Genomic DNA, 20,916 nt, shown 5'->3' with positions numbered 1-20,916 from the left:
AGTGACCTGAAAGAAGAAACAAGAGAAAATAAAGTAAAAATGAAAAACCCAAAGTGGAAAAAAAAAAAAAAAAAGTGGGGCAATTTTTAAAGGAAACAAAATTTGCGCCCAGTAAATGTTTTGAATTTTCACGCGTATTCTTTTATCAACAAAAGTCAAATTAACTTGAATTTGTAATGTTCTAAAAAAAATTGGGTAAATTTGATTATCGCAAAAAAAAATTAAATAATTAAGGAAAAATTACAAAACTAGATCAAATGGGAGGCTCATTTACATATTTAACCCATTTACTCAACCTACTATATATCTAGACTAATTTTGTGTGACTTTCCTATAATACCCCTAACCTTCCCACTTCCCACAACGCGAACGGCCGCTCCCCCCATCTCCTTGGTTACGCAAAAAGTTGGCTCCTCCATTAATGATTTGAAGACTTTTGATCTTCCCATCTTCCTTTAAATTGCACGAAATCTGCACCATTTTACCAAATCACAATGAATTTCTTTTTTTCCTCTCTTCATCTCTTGATTCTGCAACTTCCTAATTCTAGAAAACGAAGTCATGGTTCTTCATCTTCCTGTTCCTGCTCGTTACTTGGTTTCTTTCTTCTTGTTACCATCAAAGAAATGGTTATTCTACGTTATTTCCTTCGTTTTTCCCAGTTTATCATATTGTTGTTCTCGCTTTCAAGGGTGAAAGGCGCGAAAAATGTAAGTATCTATTGTTTTTTCTGCGTTTTTTCATGAATACACTTCGCGTAGTCGATGATTTCGCGAAGATTTGCGAAGAGAAAGAGCCTGAAACGTGACGATCTACTTCGTGAATCGATGATTTCACGAAGATCTGCGAAGAGAAAGAGCCTGAAACGTGTGGATCTACTTCGCGAATCGATTAGTTCGCAAAGTCTGTGAGTACAAAAGTTCATGATTTGACTCGGAGACTTCGCGAAAGCATCGATATGCAACGTAGATCGTCACGTTTCAGACCTCGCATACCTCGCAAAAACGTCGATTAGCGAAGTAAAATCACCTCTTTCCCTGCACATTTACATTCACATGCTTCGCTAATCCTCATTTCGCGAAGCCAAAATCGTCTTTTTCCTACCTAACACGATTAATTTTTTCTGAATGTGGTTGATTACATAACATCCCTTTCTAGAAGGCGGCGTATTGGGCTGCAGGGGAGATAACTTTCCTTCCTGCAAAGGGAGAAATTTCCCTCAAGATTGGCACATTCACTCCTAAAATGGTTGGTTAGGAGAGATTGTGCCAATCTTGGTGTGCACCATGGGACACATCCATCCCAAAAGGTCTGGACTTCCTGTAGAGAAGTCCAGACCTTCAGACCTTTTGGGATGGATGTGTCCCATGGTGCACACCAAGATTACTCATCCGCTTCAAAATTGGTATCGGATTAGTTAGGTTCATTTTGAAGTGCTTTGTTAGGAGTTTATTGTGGCAATCTTGTTGTAAATTTTGATAATGTTATGATTTTAATGTTGTTATTGTGGCAATCTTGTTGTAAATTTTGATAATGTTAGAATCCGTTGTTATTTGCCATTTTTTGTTATATACCACTTCGCGAATTAGCTTCAAAACACATCCAGGCTTCGCATATGCGAATTAAATTCATCAAGTAAACCAAACTTTAGTTTCGCAGGCTTCGTATATGCTAATGAAATTCATTAAGTAAACCAAACATTAGTTTCGCAGGCTTCGCATATGCTAATTAAATTCATCAAGTAAACCCAAACATTAGCTTCGCATAATATGGAATCTGCGAAGTCAGATGGGAGGGGGAGAGACGCGTGTAAATATTGAGGGTATTATGGAAAAGTCACACAAAATCAGTCTAGATATGTAATAGGTTGAGTAAATGGGTTAAATATGTAAATGGACCCCCATTTGACCCATTTTTGTAATTAACTCAATAATTAATTAATTAATTAAACTCATGGCCACTTACCTTTGCTATTGTCACAGTATTGATCAATAACCTTTAAAACTTAATATAAAAATACTAAATTTTACACTAAGTTACATCCATTAACGCTATTATTGTCGACCATCTTTAAGGATCGGTCTGACAATATATAGGCTCTAGGCGAAACAATAGATAATGGACTCTTTGAAAAAAAATCACAAGAAATACAGTTGTTTATCCAAAATTAAAATGATATTTCACAATTTCTTCATATTCAAAACACTTTTACGATATAGTCTACCATAAAAATTCGCTTCCAAAATTATCATCTCTCACAGTTCCACCTATAAAATAAGATGCACAAATTCTCATAAGAAGCGGGTTCTTCTAGCATTTCGAGATGCAAAATCATTAATAATAATATCAACATCAATGTTTTTTAACATCTTTTTCTCAATAGGTAGAGTTGTTAAACCATCCAATCTTTCTCATGATATTGATGATCTCAAGTATGTTTTTATTTATTTAAGCTTTGAAAAACTTCTTTCGACCGGTATTACAATCACATGCACAATTAATAAAATTCTATAAGCAATTGGAGTATTTGGATAATTTTCTAATCATTTATAATATAAACTCTCATCCTTATTATTCTTATTCGTGTGTCAACATCATATTACTATTTTTTTTGTTGGAGTGATTACTTAATTAGGCTACAAATCTCATTATTCGGGTAAATTTCATCTATGGTATACAACATTTGCCTCATTTCACACTTTCGTGTACAACTTTCAATTTGTCTCACTAATATGTACGACCTTACATGTGACCTCTACAACCGGTAAAAATGACCGGTCAACGCATGGTCAATGCGCCAACTCAGCCATTTGACCAATCAAAAAGTTAAAAATTGACCTATCATATATGTAATTACTAAAATAACCTTATTTGAATTTTCTTCCTAAATCCACCATTAACGTAAGTTATCTTACTGTCTTTTACTCTTTTATCTCTTACCTTATGAGATAGATGCAGGTATGAAGATTTCTGTGCGTACTCAAAAGAATCTAATGCTTGATGACTCTCTAAAAAACTTTAATTTAATTTACACAAGGAAATCGAAAAAGCTAAGAAGCATAAAGAGGGGTTAATCTGGCTAAGAATACAATCAATGGGAGCACTAGGTTTAATGGCTCTTTTTCCTCGATTAGAGTGCTTAATCTTTCAACCAACAAATTTAGCAACTTGGTTTCAGCTTTCTGGTTTTGCTAAGTTAGAAATTCTCCCATCGAAGAAACTAAACAAATTCAGTAGATCTGCTTTCTTTTATGGAGGTAGTTTCAACTCCACCGCCGTCAAAACCCCACCAAAATCATCACCGCATAAACCCCCAAAACACCCATCAGTCCTGTTTGTATTCCTCTTTCAGATTGTCCAAAACTTGAATCAGTTTCTTCTCCATCAGTCGCCAAAGCATACTCGGACAACACCAGCTATTACGCTGAGAAATCATGGAATGGATAAGCAACAAGTTATCAAAGCTGAAGTAAAGAAATTGTTAGATTGTAAACATAGTGGATTGCTAATGTTGTTCTGGTGAAGAAAGCTAATGGCAAATGAAGGATGTGTGTTGACTTCACTGACTTTAATAAGGCATGCCCAAAGGACTCTTATCATTTGTCGTGCATTGATATATTGATTGACTCCACCACTGGGTTTGCCATTTATTCATTGTTAGATGCGGTATCTAGATATCACCAGATCCCAATGAATCTAGATGATATTTCCAATGTTTGCTTTCGAACAAAAGAAGGGACTTATGAGTACAAAGTAATGCCCTTCAGCCTGAAGAACGCAGGAGCGACTTACCAGAGACTAGTAAATAAGATCTTTGGTGGTGTTATTAGTGATAAGGTTACGGTTTATGTTGATGACATGATTGTGAAAAGCCGATCAGTGGAAGAGCACACGACGGATTGGGCTACCTTCTTCACTACCTTACAAGAGCACAATCTAAAGCTTAACCCTGAAAAATGTACTTTTGGCATTTCTTCGGGCAAGTTCCTTGGATTCATGATATCTCAAAGGGGTATTAAAGCAAATCCAGATAAAATCCAAGCCATTGTTGATATGGACCCACCGAAGAAAGTTAACGATGTCTAGAAGTTGAATAGGAAGATAAATGCTTTGGGTAGGTTTATCTCCTGTTCGGCCAAAAGATGTATGCCATTTTACAAGAATTTGAAGGGCTCAAAGACTTTGTGTCGACGACTGAATGTCAGTAATCTTTTGAGCAGCTAAAATCCTTATTAGCTTCTCCACTGTTGCTAAGCAAACCTTTACCGAGAGAAACATTGTATTTATATATCAGTGTTTCTGAAGACTCAATTGGCACAATACTGATTCGGGTAGAAGGCACAGAGCAATTTCATTTGTACTATGTGAGCAAAGTCTTAAGGGTTGTTGAGATTTGGTATCCGCATAGAGCAATTAGCTTGAACCAGTCTGCTTTCATTCTAGGAAAGATAATTGCATAAAATGTATTACTTTCTCATGACCTTGTTTTGGGTTCTTAAGGTAGTTTATTTAGTGGGCAATAGTTTGTATAATAATTGCTTTTTTCTATTGCGTTGAATGGTTCTTTGGAATGGTTTTTTCATGAGGCTAGAGGCTTGAGATAAATGGACTATATGTCTCCCCTGTTGTTTGTGCTTTGGATGGAATACTTGTTAAGGCTTCTTACTTATAAGTTGTCACTTAACTTCAAAGTTTCCTAAAAAGGTGCAAGTATATGAAGCTGAATCATTTATGCTTTGATGATGAGTTGTTGTTGTTTTAAAGGGGTGATCTTTTCTAGTGGTATGTCAAAGGGTGTTAAGGATCAGTTTTGTCTTATTATTAGTTTTATGGAAGGAACTCTGCTTGTCAGGTATTTTAGGTTCCTATAATCTACAGGAAGCCGAGTAAGGCTGATTGTGCAAGGCTTATTAATAGGATCACTAGTAGGATTGATTCATGGAGAGTTAAATGTTTATCTTTTGTTGGTAGAGTTCAACTCATCCTTTCATTTCTCAATGGTATGCATATGTACTAGGCTTTTATGTTTATACTGTACATGTCTATTGTGAAGTAGGTAGATAAATGTTGCAGAAGTTTCATGTGGAATTAGGGATGGCAACAGGTAGTATACCCGTGGGTACCCGACACTATCCAACCCTAATAGGACTACCTGTACCCTGTATAAAAGGATATGGGACAGGTATAGGATCAAAATCATTACCTGTTAGGGTAATGGGACGGGTATGGGAATACTCCCCAGGGTACCCGGTACCCGTTACCCGTCATAACGTTTTTATATATTAAAAAATGTTACAACTGTTAAGCCCAAAATATACCTAAAATATCATCAATATTTACATCAGATTTGTTATGAATTTGTGCTGTTTATATCTATTTAGAGTACTTTTACGTCTGAATATGTTTCTTTCATACAAGGTACCTAAATATTTGGTAAAATCCAAATAGGAATGAAAAGAGGTCAAAAACGAAGGAAAACCCCTACGAAAAGAGCGAAAGACGAAGAAAATCAAATGCACCGAAACGAAGACGGAAAACGAAGTCGATGCCGGGAGAAATCACCTGTGTCGCGACCGAGATTCCCCAATCTCGGTCGCGACACGCGTCTCCCAAACACTCTCCTCTTGCATTCGAAAGGCTGAAAATTGCTCCCTCAATCTCGGCTGAGATTCTTGAATCTCGGTAACATCAGAAATTTTGGCAGCAATCCTTCACATGTTGAAATTCAAAGAAACGTGTCCGTTCGAGTGGATAAAAACGTCACTTCGCAGCGGACACGACCCCTAAACACGACTCTTCAACATCTATAAATAAAGAGTTGAATTCAGAGTTGTAGAGAGTTAGATTTTTAAGATTAGTACAGAATTTATGCAGAAATTCTGAGTCAGAAACGATTTAGAGTTAGAAGTTCGATTTTGTAAAAACAATATGATGTACACATATTGTTTATTAATTAATTACAAACACAGTAGCAATTAGATTTAGATTAAGATCGGTTCAAGACTAGTTTACATTTTGGTAGTAGAAGAACCATCTCTATTCCGAAGATTCAGCGAGAAGATTAAGTAGCGGATTCGACCCCGGAGCCTGACAAACTCTAACGAGGTTTGAGGAAGGATTGACAACCCGGACTCACTAAGTCCTCTTGAATGCTTCTGTGATTTTTATTCTCTGTAAACTTGTATCAATTCACACTTCATTTAATAAAAGTTTATGCAATTCAATATATTTTTATGTAGCACTTTGGTAAATGATCCGAAATGAGTTCTGGTGTTTTCATTAAAACGCAGTTAAATTCAATATCTTTACAAGGAAAATTTGTTGAACACTTGGGCAAATTCATTCTTACGGACGATATGATCGTTAGGTCGGCTTATCGAAAATAAGTATTAATTTGATTAAGGTAGCGATCTTGGCCGACCGTAGGAAGATCGTCTGCGGTTCAAAGCCTTTTAATTGAAGGAGTTTACGTTATTACACATTTATAATTTTTACAAAGTTTAAAGTTGTTTTCTTTGCTTAATGCAAACGAGTACAATTATTCTCTTATTTTAAACACTAAATGTTTCTGTTTTGTAATTCATACTCAAAACTGAATTGATTTCTAAAATTCTATATATATTCCAATCTGATTCTTATTAATTCAATCTCAAAACCAAAATTCAATTAACGATTATCTATTAAATAAACCTTAAGTCGTTTTAAACTATATCTAAATAAGTTTTTGTGGAAAAAACGTTTCTTGTGGGATCGATATCTTTTATTACTACCAGTGAAACCGTGCACTTGCGGAAATCGCGCAACAAGTTTTTGGCGTCGTTGACGGGGAGCGCCAAATTTTTAACAAAAATTTATGTTTTTCGTGTTTTATTTCGAACCTTGGTTTATAATATATGTATTTATTTATTTTCTAGTTTTATTTTATTTATTGAGGATGGTCAATAGGACTAAATCCTCGTTGTTATTTAACGTTTGCATTTAGATGTTTGCAGATAAAAAAAATCCAAGTTTTTTCAAAGATAAACTGGAGATTTGATCATCGAGATAAATGCACAGAAGTAGTCTACAGAAAAGAAATTCAGCATGCAAATACATCAGAGAGGAAAGAAATTTTTTGAAACAGGATGTCAGACGTGATAGATGACTCTTCTAAAAAAATTTACCTTTTCCCAAAACACCTTTAACTCTTTTCTATAAACCAAACCCTTCACCAAAATATCATATCTCTTTGTAAAAAATTTCAACTCCTACACTAAACCCTAATAATTTCCCTTTTTATCATTTCCTTAAAACACTTACATTTATCTCTCTAAAAAACAGCTGATCAGCTCTTCTCAGACAGATATATAAGAAGTATGATGAAATTGCCTTATCTGCCAGGAAGGAATTGTATACTTTTAATATAGTTTTGAAAGTTTCGGTTCATGTGCGTAGTTTTTGTTCGTGCACAGAACTAGAAGTTCGGGCATTCAACCGAAATCATTAGATCCTTAAATTGAGAAAACGCTAAAAAAAGAAAGCGCTTAAAAAAATGCTATATATATATAATAATAATAATGATGATTTCAAAGTTTGGGATACAATTCTACTTTTTTTTATTCCCAATTGAAATTATTTCCAGGTAAGTTAAAATGGAAAAGACCATATTTAGTTGATAAAATATTTTGAGTACGAATGCGCTCCAATTCAAGCAATTGAATCAGTGGACGTATTCTATGAAAATTAAATTAATTAGTTTTCATATATTTAATTTTGTTTTTCTTATATCTTGTCCATTGTTTTAATTTTTACTACTTTTAATTTATTTTACTTTTGTTTATTTTTATAATTTGATTTTTAGATTTGTGTACAACTAAGTTTTATTCAATAAAAATTCATTAAAGTCATGTTTTTAATTGATTTTCCGAAAATTTTAATGTGTTTAGTGAAATTTCAGGAATCTCAGTTGAGATTCTAGAAATCTCAATAGAGATTTCAAGTTTAGGTTTTTCAGGAATAGCTAGAAAGTTTATGTTCGTACCGAGATTTTAAAATCTCTACCGAGACGAGCAAAAGGATGTTTCGACAAGCCTTTTCCCAGGTGGGGAAAAGCGTGTCGCAATCGAGATTCCAGAATCTCGGTCGCGACATGGTCGTTATTACGACCTGTCACATTCGTTTCTCCATTTTTCTTACATCCTTTGCTGAAAAATTCGAAAATTCTGTCAGTTTTTCACCCTAAAAGGCACAACTTGACACCATTTCATTCCTAACAGACACATTAATTCGTTCTGTTCCACTATATATATTTTAAAGAGAAGATCAGAATTATTTACTTTCATTTTCATCTCTATCAGAATTCTGATATTCTTCTCACTCTTTAAAACAAAAAGTTACAGACATATTTTCTTCCAAACATGACTTCCTCTTTTAATTGTATGTGTTGGGAGAAATCTTCCAAGGCAACACAGTTAATTCCTCAAAAATCTTAATGGAGGGGTTAATTGCTGCATCACGATCCAGGGACCGAAAGATTGGGTTCGGGAATATTATCTGTGGAATTATCCTTGGAACAAAAGAATCAGTTTCGGTTCCATGAACTGATAAAGAACCATTCCCTATCCTTGACTATGAATTCCTGGAAAGTGAGGGACTTGTAAAGAGAATTTTTAGAGTCGGCCCAAGATTTCTTTCTCCTGAGGAAAGACAGATCTTCGTGCAAGTAAAGATCAATCGGGCCCGTGCAATGCGTATTCCAATTCAACAGGATACCATTTGATTTTGTTTTGTTTTAGTTTGTATATATTTATGTAAATAGGTTTGTTTAAATTTTAAATTGTATATATGTTCTTTCTATTTATTTGTACATATGTTTTTCATTCAATAAAATTTCAATATGATTTCATGTTTGAACCTTTTGTTATGAATAATGTATGTTTAATCTATAAGTTTTCAAATGAATCTGTATATCTGAATGATAAATGTTAATAAGTAATAATAATTATTAACCATTTAAGATTAATGTACATTCATGTTTAAATTCAATTCACTTAAAGAATTAATGATCATTTATGAACATTAATGATCATTTATGATACATTCAATTCAATTAATTAATTCAATATTTATTAAGGTGAAACCTTTGGTTTTCCCTTCATTTAATGTTTTAATTGTGTTTTTAAGTTACAGGAATTAATACATACATTAATAGGACATCATTGCAGGAAGAATAAGTTATTGTAGAGTTAAAAATACGCGTTTATAAGCTACCAGGTCCAGAATCTCGGTAGGGATTTCAGAATCCCTACACAAACAGCGAAGACTGAACTTTCAGGAGAAATAATTCTCCTTAAAAAGCTCGTGTCGCGATCGAGATTTCGGAATCTCGTTCACGACACGCGACCTGTAGGCAAGGTTATAGGCACGAATTTGAACAAATTATCAACCTTTTCCTATTCCTACACTACTTCCTAACACCTATATTCACTCCTATTATTACCTATCACTTACACAAGCATTACATCAACTCTATTTAAAACACATTTTCTTCTTCCACAATCAATTCCACACCATATCACCTTTACTTTTTTACCAAATTTTTACCTATCCAACATACTTCTTTCCTATACACAACCTCCATAACCTAACCCTCTATTTTTCCATCTCTCTCAGAATTTTTCTATTTTCTCTCTCATAAATCTGGCATTTAAACACCATGTTTAGACATAAGAAGGTTACTCACAAGGTTTCCTCTACCTCTAATAATTGTTTGCATGTTGAATATGGATCCATTCAACATTATTTCAGATGAGGACGGACAACGGTACAAGTACTTTTATGGACATAACGCATAGTGAAACAGACATTATTGACTTTTTGGTTACTCTTTCCTATGCTAAATAGAATGAGAGGATTACATTTAGGGATTTAAGTTAAAATTATGAAGTTGGATTAGATGAATTTAATTCCAAGCACACTTCTAGCAAGCTCCTTAAGGATAATAGTAATTTCTATTTCAATAAATTTTTATCCTATTTTCTTTTTGGGCATGTTACAAGATTATGCCGCACTTTGAAGTATGATAAGAAGAAGAAAAATTATTTCTTTTCGAAATAATGGGATTAGATATGCGATTGTCTATGAAGCAATGGGTGAAATGTTTGGTTTTCCTACTAGCAACTTTGATACACATACGGTTTGGCATTCTTTGTCTAACCATGACACTTTTTATCCCAAAAATACATCTAGCAAGTGGATTAGGGATAATTGTGTATTTTACTTTCACATGTTTTTATCTTTCTCCTTGTTTGGAAGAGTTGAGGGTTCTAAAGTTCAAGTTAGGGATTTATTTGTGCTAGATTGTATTTTTAAAGGTCTTCAAATTTATAGCATTGGCATGCTATTCGACAATTTGCAACGTGCCTCCGCATCCCACACTATGCAAGTACCTTTGGGAAATTTTATTACCGGGATTGTTATGGGAGCACGTGGTGAATTGACGGATTTTTCAAAACCTCACTTACCATGGCAATTTACCTCTTTTGGATATTCCGGTCTTCTTCGAGCCAATTTTTGCTTAAGGAAGGTTCCCCCGAATTTGTCTCTTGTGAGACACGTATTAAGCACATTAGCAGTCAAACGGTTGGCGGAGCTTCTAGTTCACATGGATTAGGTACCGAAGAGGGTGGTGAAGATGAAGAAGAAGGTGAGGAGGAGGAGCATATTGAACCACAAGCCCAAGCACAAGCATAAGAGCATGTTGCAGAAGTGCACAATGTTCATGATCAAGTTAATTTGCAACGAATTTTGAACCAAATGAATGCACACATCCGTCAAATGAATTTACGGTTAGATGATATTGTTGAAAGCAACCAAGAGCTGAGTTCAAGAATTAATGCGGTGGATGCCAATATCCATACTTTCAGGAGAGAGTACACATCTACCCGACACCGGTTGTTATCATTTTTCCGTCGTCAAGGCGTAGTGACCACACCGTCTCCACCGGTTTCACCTTCACAAGAATAGGTTTTATCTTATCTTTTCTCAACTCCTATATCTTTTTTGTGTTGTTTTTAATTAAGTTTGGTACAATGCTTTAATTATTCAGTTTGGTACATTTTCAATTTTGATATCTTATGTTGGATGCTTTAATTTCATAATTTTTCTTTCTTAATTCTTATGATTTATTTCGTATAATTTTTCGTGTTTTATCAATTTTTGCACCAATGAAGACATGGTCCAAATTAAGTGTGGGAGGAGATATTGCATATATCATTTTATTTTTAGTACGAATGAATGCAACGAATAAGAATGAATGACATGTATTTAAATATTAATACATGTTAAAAAAATATAAGCAACATTTTCAATATGCAACAATTGTTTTATGCAAATGCAACACATTTTGCAATATTATTTTCCAAAAATGATATTATTTTATAAACATTATTTTTCATTAACTTTACATTTTCATATGTTTAAAAATATTTTTAACTTATGATTATTTTTAGGTTATCATTATCGATAGAAATAATATTTCTATACGGGAAATATTTTTCAAATTTTTCATAAATCTCCGATACGATTTTAAGTAAAATTGTCTCGAGTGAATGTATTTTAGTAAAAAAAATTCTTTATTCTTAATCTCTGTTTTATATCATGCAAAAATCATGATACACTAAATCTTATTTTCAATTTTCAATTAGGTTTATAGGCATTAAATTGAACTAACAATTTTTAGCTCGGTTTGATTTCATCTTACATTAACACCAATTAAAGTTTTTAAGGAAACTTTAGCCATAATACATGTTGAATTTTAAGTCAATATAGGATGAATGTGCTATTTTTCTTTTTCCCAATTTACAATTTTAATTTTATAATTCATGTTAATTAAATCAATTAGTCGTATTCTTAACTTTTGGCCACGATTGAGACCAACCTTATCACAATCGAGGTATGAAAGGGAAGAAAAATTAAGTAGACGGTACTTTTGGCCACGATTGCGACCACCCTTATCACAATCGATGTATGGAAGGAACGTTAAAAGCAAAAATTAAGCGTGTTTTAAGTTTAAAGTAACGATTGCGTCCACTCATGGCATGGTCGGTACCTCTTAAGCGAACACAAATAAAATGCATATAAAGTTACGATCAAGACCACCCTTATCTTGGGCGTAACTAAGCAAATAAATTAACCTAAATACTTATTTAAATTTAATACAATTCACATAATAGTTTAGGTTTGGAAAAGGAAATTTTGTGCTTTAAAATGCCTTGAGACGAAAGACTCAATAACATGCGTTCTTATATCGTCCCGAATACTTCAATTTAGAATTGAAAATACAAGACGAATGATATATCGCCTTTATACTAGTTAGTTTGATATTTTGCGTATAAATTTGTCATGCGAAGTTAATCTTTTCGGCTTAACTAATTTAAAAAGAAATACAAAGATATATGTTTTATTTTTTTATTAAAGAGATTAGTTAAAGGATAAATTCAGTAAAATTTTGCTCGGGACTAGCAAAAGATTAAGTGTGGAGATTTGTTAAGCCCAAAATATACCTAAAATATCATCAATATTTACATCAGATTTGTTATGAATTTGTGCTGTTTATATCTATTTAGAGTACTTTTACGTCCGAATATGTTTCTTTCATACAAGGTACCTAAATATTTGGTAAAATCCAAATAGGAACGAAAAGAGGTCAAAAACGAAGGAAAAACCCTACGAGACGAAGAAAATCAAATGCACCGAAATGAAGACGGGAAACGAAGTCGACGCCGGGAAAAATCACCCGTGTCGCGACCGAGATTCCCCAATCTCGGTCATGACACGCGTCTCCCAGACACTCTCCTCTTGCATTCGAACGGCTGAAAATTGCTCCCTCAATCTCGACTGAGATTCTTGAATCTCGGTAACATCAGAAATTTTGGCAGCAATCCTTCACATGTTGAAATTCAAAGAAACACATCCGTTCGAGTGGATAAAAACGTCTCTTCGCAGCGGACACAACCCCTAAACACGACTCTTCAACATCTATAAATAAAGAGTTGAATTCAGAGTTGTAGAGAGTTAGATTTTAAGATTAGTACAGAATTTATGCAGAAATTCTGAGTCAGAAACGATTCAGAGTTAGAAGTTCGATTTTGTAAAAACAATATGATGTACACACATTATTTATTAATTAATTACAAACACAGTAGCAATTAGATTTAGATTAAGATCTGTTCAAGACTAGTTTACATTTTGGTAGTAGAAGAACCATCTCTATTCCGAAGATTTAGCGAGAAGATTAAGTAGCGGATTCGACCCCGGAGCCTAACAAACTCTAACGAGGTTTGAGGAAGGATTGACAACCCGGACTCACTAAGTCCTCTTGAATGCTTCCATGCTTTTTATTCTTTGTAAACTTGTATCAATTCACACTTCATCTAATAAAAGTTTATGCAATTCAATATATTTTTATGTAGCACTTTAGTAAATGATCCGAAATGAGTTCTGGTGTTTTCATTAAAACGTAGTTAAATTCAATATCTTTACAAGAAAACTTTATTGAACACTTGGGAAAATTCATTCTTACGGACGATATGATCGTTAGGTCGGCCTATCGGAAATAAGTATTAATTTGATTAAGGTAGCGATCTTGCTCGACCGTAGGAAGATCGTCTGCGGTTCAAAGCCTTTTAATTGAAGGAGTTTACGTTATTACACATTTATAATTTTTACAAAGTTTAAAGTTGTTTTCTTTGCTTAATGCAAACGAGTACAATTATTCTCTTATTTTAAACACTAAATGTTTCTGTTTTGTAATTCATACTCAAAACAGAATTGATTTCTAACATTCTACATATATTCCAATCTGATTCTTATTAATTCAATCTCAAAACCAAAATTCAATTATTGATTATCTATTAAATAAACCTTAAGTCGTTTTAAACTATATCTAAATAAGTTTTTGTGGAAAAAACGTTCCCTGTGGGATCGATATCTTTTATTACTACAAGCGAAACCGTGCACTTGCGGAAATCGCTCAACAACAACCATTGAGTGATACCACTAAACTACTTTATTTTTATTGATTAAGGTTCAATTTATTCAATTTTTAGATAGATGATTTATTAAATTTATATGTTGTTAAATTTGTAATATTTTTAGTTTTATTTATGTATTCTTAACGGGTAAGGGTACCCGCGAATTAAATGGGACGGGTATGAGATGCAAAAAAGTATACCCGTTAGGGTAATGTGACAGGTACATGTAATTAAAAAAAATAAACAAATAAGGGTTTGGAATTGGCACTACCAACAAGTACTCTACCCGTTGCCATCCCTATATGGAATGGACATGGTAATGGTGGTAAGGGTACTTTTGTTGGGAATTTATCGGCAGGAGCCCCAATATTGAACCATAGCTCTGATACCACTGTTGGGAATTTTTCTCGATTGCGACAATTTAGCGGAAGCGATAAAACAATTTTATTGAATTTATGAGGTTTACAAGAGTGTGTTCTCTAGAAATTTTCTAGAGTTACAATGAGATAAAAACAAAAATAGTACACTCCGGTGTTTCCCGAAAATACCCCGAAATAATTATCTTTACTATTTTTATCTCTCCCCAAAATATTTAAACTATCATTTCCAAATTAAAATCTCCTAACCGGAGACTTAATTCTCACAAAACTCTTTTAATTCATTTTGCCTTGCTCCCTAAACTCTTAATGCTCTCAACTCACATTTTTACAAAATTGTGATTTTTTGCTCCATCTCCTCCTTGGCTTTTATAGCTCAAGGAGGGAACATTGCCAGCAATTAATATGCTGGCAATGTTTACCTTGACCACCAAAATTCGGTGGTCTAATTTAGACCATTGAATTTGGTGGTCATTTTCACACCATTTTTCTTTTTTCTTTTTTTTTTTTTTAATAATTACAAATTACATAATCAGTTCCTAATTAATACAAATTACAAAATAACTCTTCATTAATCGGGACTTCACAACAATTCCTTAATTGTTTTAAATTAATAGTTAATTTTTTTTCAACAATCTTCCCCTTAACTATTAATTTAAAACTTTCATTTTTTTTTATATATATGATGTACTTTCCCATCATCACCTTGTAAACGGAGCACTTCTCTCCGCAAACAACTTCTCGGTGCACTTCTTACCGAATCAATGATGTACTTTCCCATCATCACCGGAGCACTTCTCTCCGCAAACAACTTCTCGGTGCACTTCTCACCGAATCAATTTGTTGATGCACTTCTCATCAACCTTCAATTATTGGAGCACTTGTCTCCAAATTAAGCAAATTCTTCTTCGCCAACATGGTCTGTCACATTGACATTTTCTTTTCTCTTGTTTCTGCAATTCCATTGCACGCGCCCAAACTTCTTACACGAAACATTTGGACTTCCCCATGCCAGCGGTCCTTCCCTCAACTGCTTGCTCATTTTCTCAATTTTCTCACGCCCAATTGATTTGGTGGGTGACGCTACATTGAACCATAGCTCTGATACCACTGTTGGGAATTTATTGGCAGGAGCCCCAATATTGAACCATAGCTCTGATACCACTGTTGGGAATTTTTCTCGATTGCGACAATTTAGCGGAAGCGATAAAACAATTTTATTGAATTTATGAGGTTTACAAGAGTGTGTTCTCTAGAAATTTTCTAGAGTTACAATGAGATAAAAACAAAAATAGTACACTCCGGTGTTTCCCGAAAATACCCCGAAATAATTATCTTTACTATTTTTATTTCTCCCCCAAAATATTTAAACTACCCTTTCCAAATTAAAATCTCCTAACCGGAGACTTAATTCTCACAAAACTCTTTTAATTCATTTTGCCTTGCTCCCTAAACTCTTAATGCTCTCAACTCACATTTTTACAAAATTGTGATTTTTTGCTCCATCTCCTCCTTGGCTTTTATAGCTCAAGGAGGGAACATTGCCAGCAATTAATATGCTGGCAATGTTTACCTTGACCACCAAAATTCGGTGGTCTAATTTAGACCATTGAATTTGGTGGTCATTTTCACACCATTTTTCTTTTCCTTCTTTTTTTTTTTAATAATTACAAATTACATAATCAGTTCCTAATTAATACAAATTACAAAATAACTCTTCATTAATCGGGACTTCACAACAATTCCTTAATTGTTTTAAATTAATAGTTAATTTTTTTCAACAACTTTTGTAGTCTCGAATTCTTTTTGCAAGCCCAAAAATGAAAGGTGTAGCCAATAGAAACCTACTAGAGCTAAAGGCGTATTTGTGGATTAATGTATTCAGTGATAAATGTAGGTATACTTTAAGAGATGGAAGTGTGTTTTCCTTTTGGTATGACCCTTGGGTACACGGTAGGAGTTTGGGGGAGTTGTTAAGAGTGGATGATTCTAGGATCCTTCTGTTCCTTTGAACATTGATATTCTCGCAACTTGGATGAATGTGTAACATTTTGTTTTGGTTGATGATTATTTGGATGGGAGGTTGACTGTTAAGAAAAGAATGTTCAAGCCTTATATGGTGACTAATGAGAATTATGTTTAGTGTGGTAATGCAATCTAGAGATTTGAGCATATTTTTTTAATGTGTCATGTTGTTCAAAGAGTTTGGTGTTCTATGTGTAAAAGAGTTAGGGGAAAGTCTTTGCAAGCTTCAATCCGCAGGCTAACGTCGACATTTTATGTTTATCGAGTTTGGTTAGCTAGAAACAAACTATAAATGGTTTCATCAGGGTCCCATTTGATGATATGTTATTTTTCTCTTTACATTTGCTTAAGGATTTATACAAATGCCATTAAGCGGATGAAGTAGTCCTAGTTTTTTATTCTTTTATAGTCTAAAGACATGTGGTGTATTTTTTTGTTATTGGTTTTTTATGTTATAATCGGCTCCATGGGGAGCCGACCTAGTGGCCACTTAATCTCAATTGTTAAACATAAAAAATTTCAATCTTTTATCTGAATTTAATAGTAATTATATATATATAAAAAAATCAGAATGTAGTCAATTAAAATGGAATTGAAAATCGACAACACACAATTTTTTTCAATCACTGCCACTCAACAAGAACAACAGATGTAGAAGCCTTCCAAAATTTATTTCACAACTTCTCTCTTAACATTAAAGGTGAAGTATATATAAAAAAAAAATTTGGTTTGGTTAATTTGCATACATAGTCCCACAATTAAAACTTGCAAACAAAGATTATGGTTTGTACAGTTTGCTGTTAAAGGATTTGCAAGTCAAACTTTCAATCAAAAAATATTTGCAGTTTAATTAATTTGTAAAATCATTTCTTATATATGGGGTAAGTTGCAAAAATAGATATTTTAATTTTTTTTAAATCACTCTCTTTTGGATAAATAGTCTATCGACGAAATATTTGAGTTTGTAAACTGCATAAATAACATTTTTTTAACTTTACCATAAGAATAATAAAATTGATGAGTTTGCAAACTGCATTGTTCTAGAGGTTTGACCTTTATTTTTTTGGTTGGAGTATAAACTAGAGTTATAAGAGTATCTCCAATAGATTGTGCTTAAAAGAGTGCCAGTTGATATAGCATTCTATTGGTTGACAATATTTATAATTAAAATAAATTATATATAAAGTAATGATTTAGGAGACCATTGTAGTAACTTTTAAAATTGCTTACTAATGGAGAATTTTTAACAAAAAAAATACCGAGAGTAATATGGATGATTAAATTAATAAAATATTATATTTTAGTTTGATGTATTAAGTTTTGGCACTTTTAAAGTAATTTCAACCGGAGATGCTCTAAGGCCCTCTAAAGGAGCAGTTTTATAAGATTTATTTTTCTAATAAAAAAGAATATAAAAAAAACCTAAAATTAACAAAAGAAAAAAAAAAGAATCTACAAAACATGTACACATAATGTGAGAGGAACATGATACCATAAAAAAAAAATCACATAATATGTACATACATGTTGGATCACCTCCTTCCTAATTCCAACTCATCCAATGATGTAAATTCGCTGTCGTGTTGTCTGATTTGTAAACTCACGACTTCTACATCCATGGGGTGCATGTTTAGTGCATCAGCGTTCCTCCGCCTTCCATTATCTGTATTAGTACTAGAAGTACGCAACTCCTCCAAAGCTTGGAAATATGCATAAGGCCCCCATCCTAATAAAAGTATTCAAAATAAATATATACATATATATAAAATAAAAGTTCATCTTAGAACAATACTTTGCGAGTTGATTTTTCTCTATCAATTTTTCTAGAAGAAATAATAATAATAAAGGTTTACCTTCATCATGATATGGAGCTGGAAAAAACTGCATATAGCAGAGTGTTGAAAGAACAATTCCTGCCACCATCAATATATAATTAATTGATGGCTAAACATATTTTTGTTATTTAATTAGTAGCATGTAAAGGGAAATTTAATTAAATAAATAGAGAGACAGACCAATAAGAGCTCCAGCAAATACATCCTGCCAATGGTGCCAGTAGTCATCAACTCTGGATATGCCAACAAGAGCAGCAGCAAGTAAAGGAAAAACAACGATGCAGAGTTTAGCTACATGCCCTTTTCTATCAAACACTTTTATTTTCCCACACAAGTACAACGACAGATATCCCAATCCTGCAAATGACCCTGCACTTGCACAATATTCTTCCTTTAATTAGATTATAACCTCTAAATTTATGTGAGAAATATTCAAAGTTTGTCAGTCTATCACAAAGTAACAATAACACATAAAATAGCATAAATATGCTTACATGAAGTGTGACCACTTGGGAAACTTTTATATCCTTCCTTAATGTCACTAGCCTTGCCATGACAAATCACGTCGCCCAACCCATCATAAAACTAAATGAAAACAAGCACCAATTAACATAAATCATATACAAATTAGCCAAGAATACAAGAAGAAAAAGAGGAGTTAGCTTACTTCCTTTCCATCAGGAAAACACCTCCAAAAGAAATCAGGTCGAGGCCTACCAACTGCAACTTTAATTGCATCCGTAATTACACCAGTAATCACCACAGCAAATAATAGTCCTGCAACCCTCGTTTCATATTAATATTTCAATCCAAAAATTGGTGTGAACTACTACAAAGCAAACATACCTAAAATGCTATGATGCAGATCATAAACATCTCTCCTTCGAATATAGAAGAAAACAAAAATAGCAATAGGCAGCAAAACTGCATACAACTGAGCATCAAAGACAACAGTTAGAACAAGTATCTTTCCTAAAATATGTAAATAAATAGTTAAGAAAATGAACTCACCGGCACAGACCAAGTAGGGATAGTGTTATCTTGGAATGGATACTTAAGGTCATGCATCATATCTCTACCCACGAATCGACGAAACGGATGAATCAAAAACAAAACAATCTCTATAACACCAAGCACAATCAATATGAGCCAGTCATGGAGATGATTCTTGGCAACTTTAGCTCCATGCGATCTAATTGTATGTGCTCCTAGATCCACCTCCATCATTCTTCCCTCCTAGTTATATATTAAACCATCAACAACTCTGAACACCAGTGCCAATTTATTATCATACATGAATCTGGTAGTATATATATACATATCCAATCCTGTTAGACGGTCCTATTGATATCCACTAAACTTAGGAGTAGATTAAGTTTTGAGTCTTTAATATCCTTAAATTCCTATTTGATAAGCACAACTTATTTTACAAGGCGTTTTTATATAGAAAAACAGTCCAGAAATCATGGAGAGTATAGGATCATGTTCTTGATCATCTGATATATAGTTCGTATATGTATTATATACTAACTATAAACAACAGGAATTTGACGCACTAATAAAGGATTGTGACAGAAAATGTGTTAGGTTAACATCAATTTCTTGCTTTAAGCAATTAAACATTCCCTTTACTGACACTTACGTGCAGTTGTTGGCTCAGAACCAAAACTCCTTTTTTAAGTTTTTCTTTTTTAAATAAAAAACATAATAATATTAAAACGGACAAAATTTCACCGATTCCTCAATTGCAAGGTGGCATATATATTTGGAATACAAACAAAACCTTCAACGATCCTCAATTTAAAATAAGAAATTATCACATTGTCACTATATAATATATATATATATATATATATCCTTTCTGTTTATGTAATGAATGAAGTTTACTTTGAAAGGCAGTTTTTGTCAAGATCTGATTATATAGAAATTGAATTTATTTAAGAATAAACAACAAAAGCAATTACCTACTATTGGATTGATGATCAATTAATGAATATGAAGGAAATATGTAACGGACCTGGTGAAAGATGCGACGGAAATTCTGAAGAGAAAGCCATGAGAAGATATTCTTCAACGCCATTGAAGAGATGAGATGATTCTGAACAAAAAGAATAGAACAGTCAAGACAAGAGTATTATCATACTGACAAGAAAAGGGGGGAACAGAGACGATCTTAAGTGATATCCAAAAGAAAAGGAGAAAAGAATAGTGAATACTAAGCAATAAAAAAGATAAGAAAGATACCTGAAGTGAAGAAATACAAAGATATTGTATCGGAAGAAAGCAGTGTGCGGAACAAATTCGAACTGGATTTAGGCGCTGAAAGTGAAACAATTGCTTTACTGCAAATTTTATATCTGAAATAAATAAATAAATAGTGCTTAACCGTCAAACTCGACGACTGTTCTGTTGATCAACAAACTCCGTCTCGTCCTTGACCATTCTTAGTCGCATGGGTCCTTCTAAATTGGGTCCAAGGAGTACCTATTTCATAAACCGATGTGTATAGTATAGTGAACTTTTTTTATTGTCATTCTTTTTTTTTTTACATAAATAGTACTTGTTCTTTTAACTCATGTTTCAATCAACTATAGAATTAGGGCTGAGCGTGGATCTCAGAGTTTTTTTGAATCGGACCGAATACCCGGAAAAAAAAAGATCCAGAAC

General features: G+C 33.3%; 1 protein-coding gene across 1 annotated transcript; it reads right to left on the bottom strand.

The window, feature by feature from the left end:
- Positions 1-14,439: 14,439 nt before the first annotated feature.
- On the bottom strand, positions 14,440-20,626 carry LOC136235523 (lipid phosphate phosphatase 1-like). The gene is made up of 9 exons (XM_066025237.1): positions 20,494-20,626; positions 20,267-20,347; positions 19,261-19,485; positions 19,096-19,183; positions 18,917-19,026; positions 18,744-18,834; positions 18,430-18,618; positions 18,268-18,327; positions 14,440-18,140 (listed from the first exon to the last, which is right to left on the bottom strand). The coding sequence occupies exons 2-9, from the start codon at positions 20,327-20,329 to the stop codon at positions 17,947-17,949; spliced, it is 1,020 nt and encodes a 339-aa protein (XP_065881309.1). The 5' UTR covers positions 20,330-20,347; positions 20,494-20,626; the 3' UTR covers positions 14,440-17,946.
- Between the last annotated feature and the right edge of the window lie 290 nt (positions 20,627-20,916).

Source organism: Euphorbia lathyris, chromosome 1 (assembly GCF_963576675.1).
Source record: "Euphorbia lathyris chromosome 1, ddEupLath1.1, whole genome shotgun sequence".
NCBI classification, from domain to species: Eukaryota; Viridiplantae; Streptophyta; class Magnoliopsida; order Malpighiales; family Euphorbiaceae; genus Euphorbia; species Euphorbia lathyris.
Note: the sequence above shows the minus strand (reverse complement) of the source record. Positions and strands in the feature narration are given on the sequence as shown.

Bases quoted from the DNA above. Each gene is read 5' to 3' on its own strand.
- LOC136235523 (XM_066025237.1), bottom strand. From the start codon at position 20,329: ATGGCGTTGAAGAATATCTTCTCATGGCTTTCTCTTCAGAATTTCCGT. The intron at 19,027-19,095 runs GTATGTTTGCTT...CGAGGGTTGCAG, and splicing joins TCTGCATCATAGCATTTTAG to GACTATTATTTGCTGTGGTG. The intron at 18,141-18,267 runs GTAAACCTTTAT...TACTTTTATTAG, and splicing joins AGCTCCATATCATGATGAAG to GATGGGGGCCTTATGCATAT.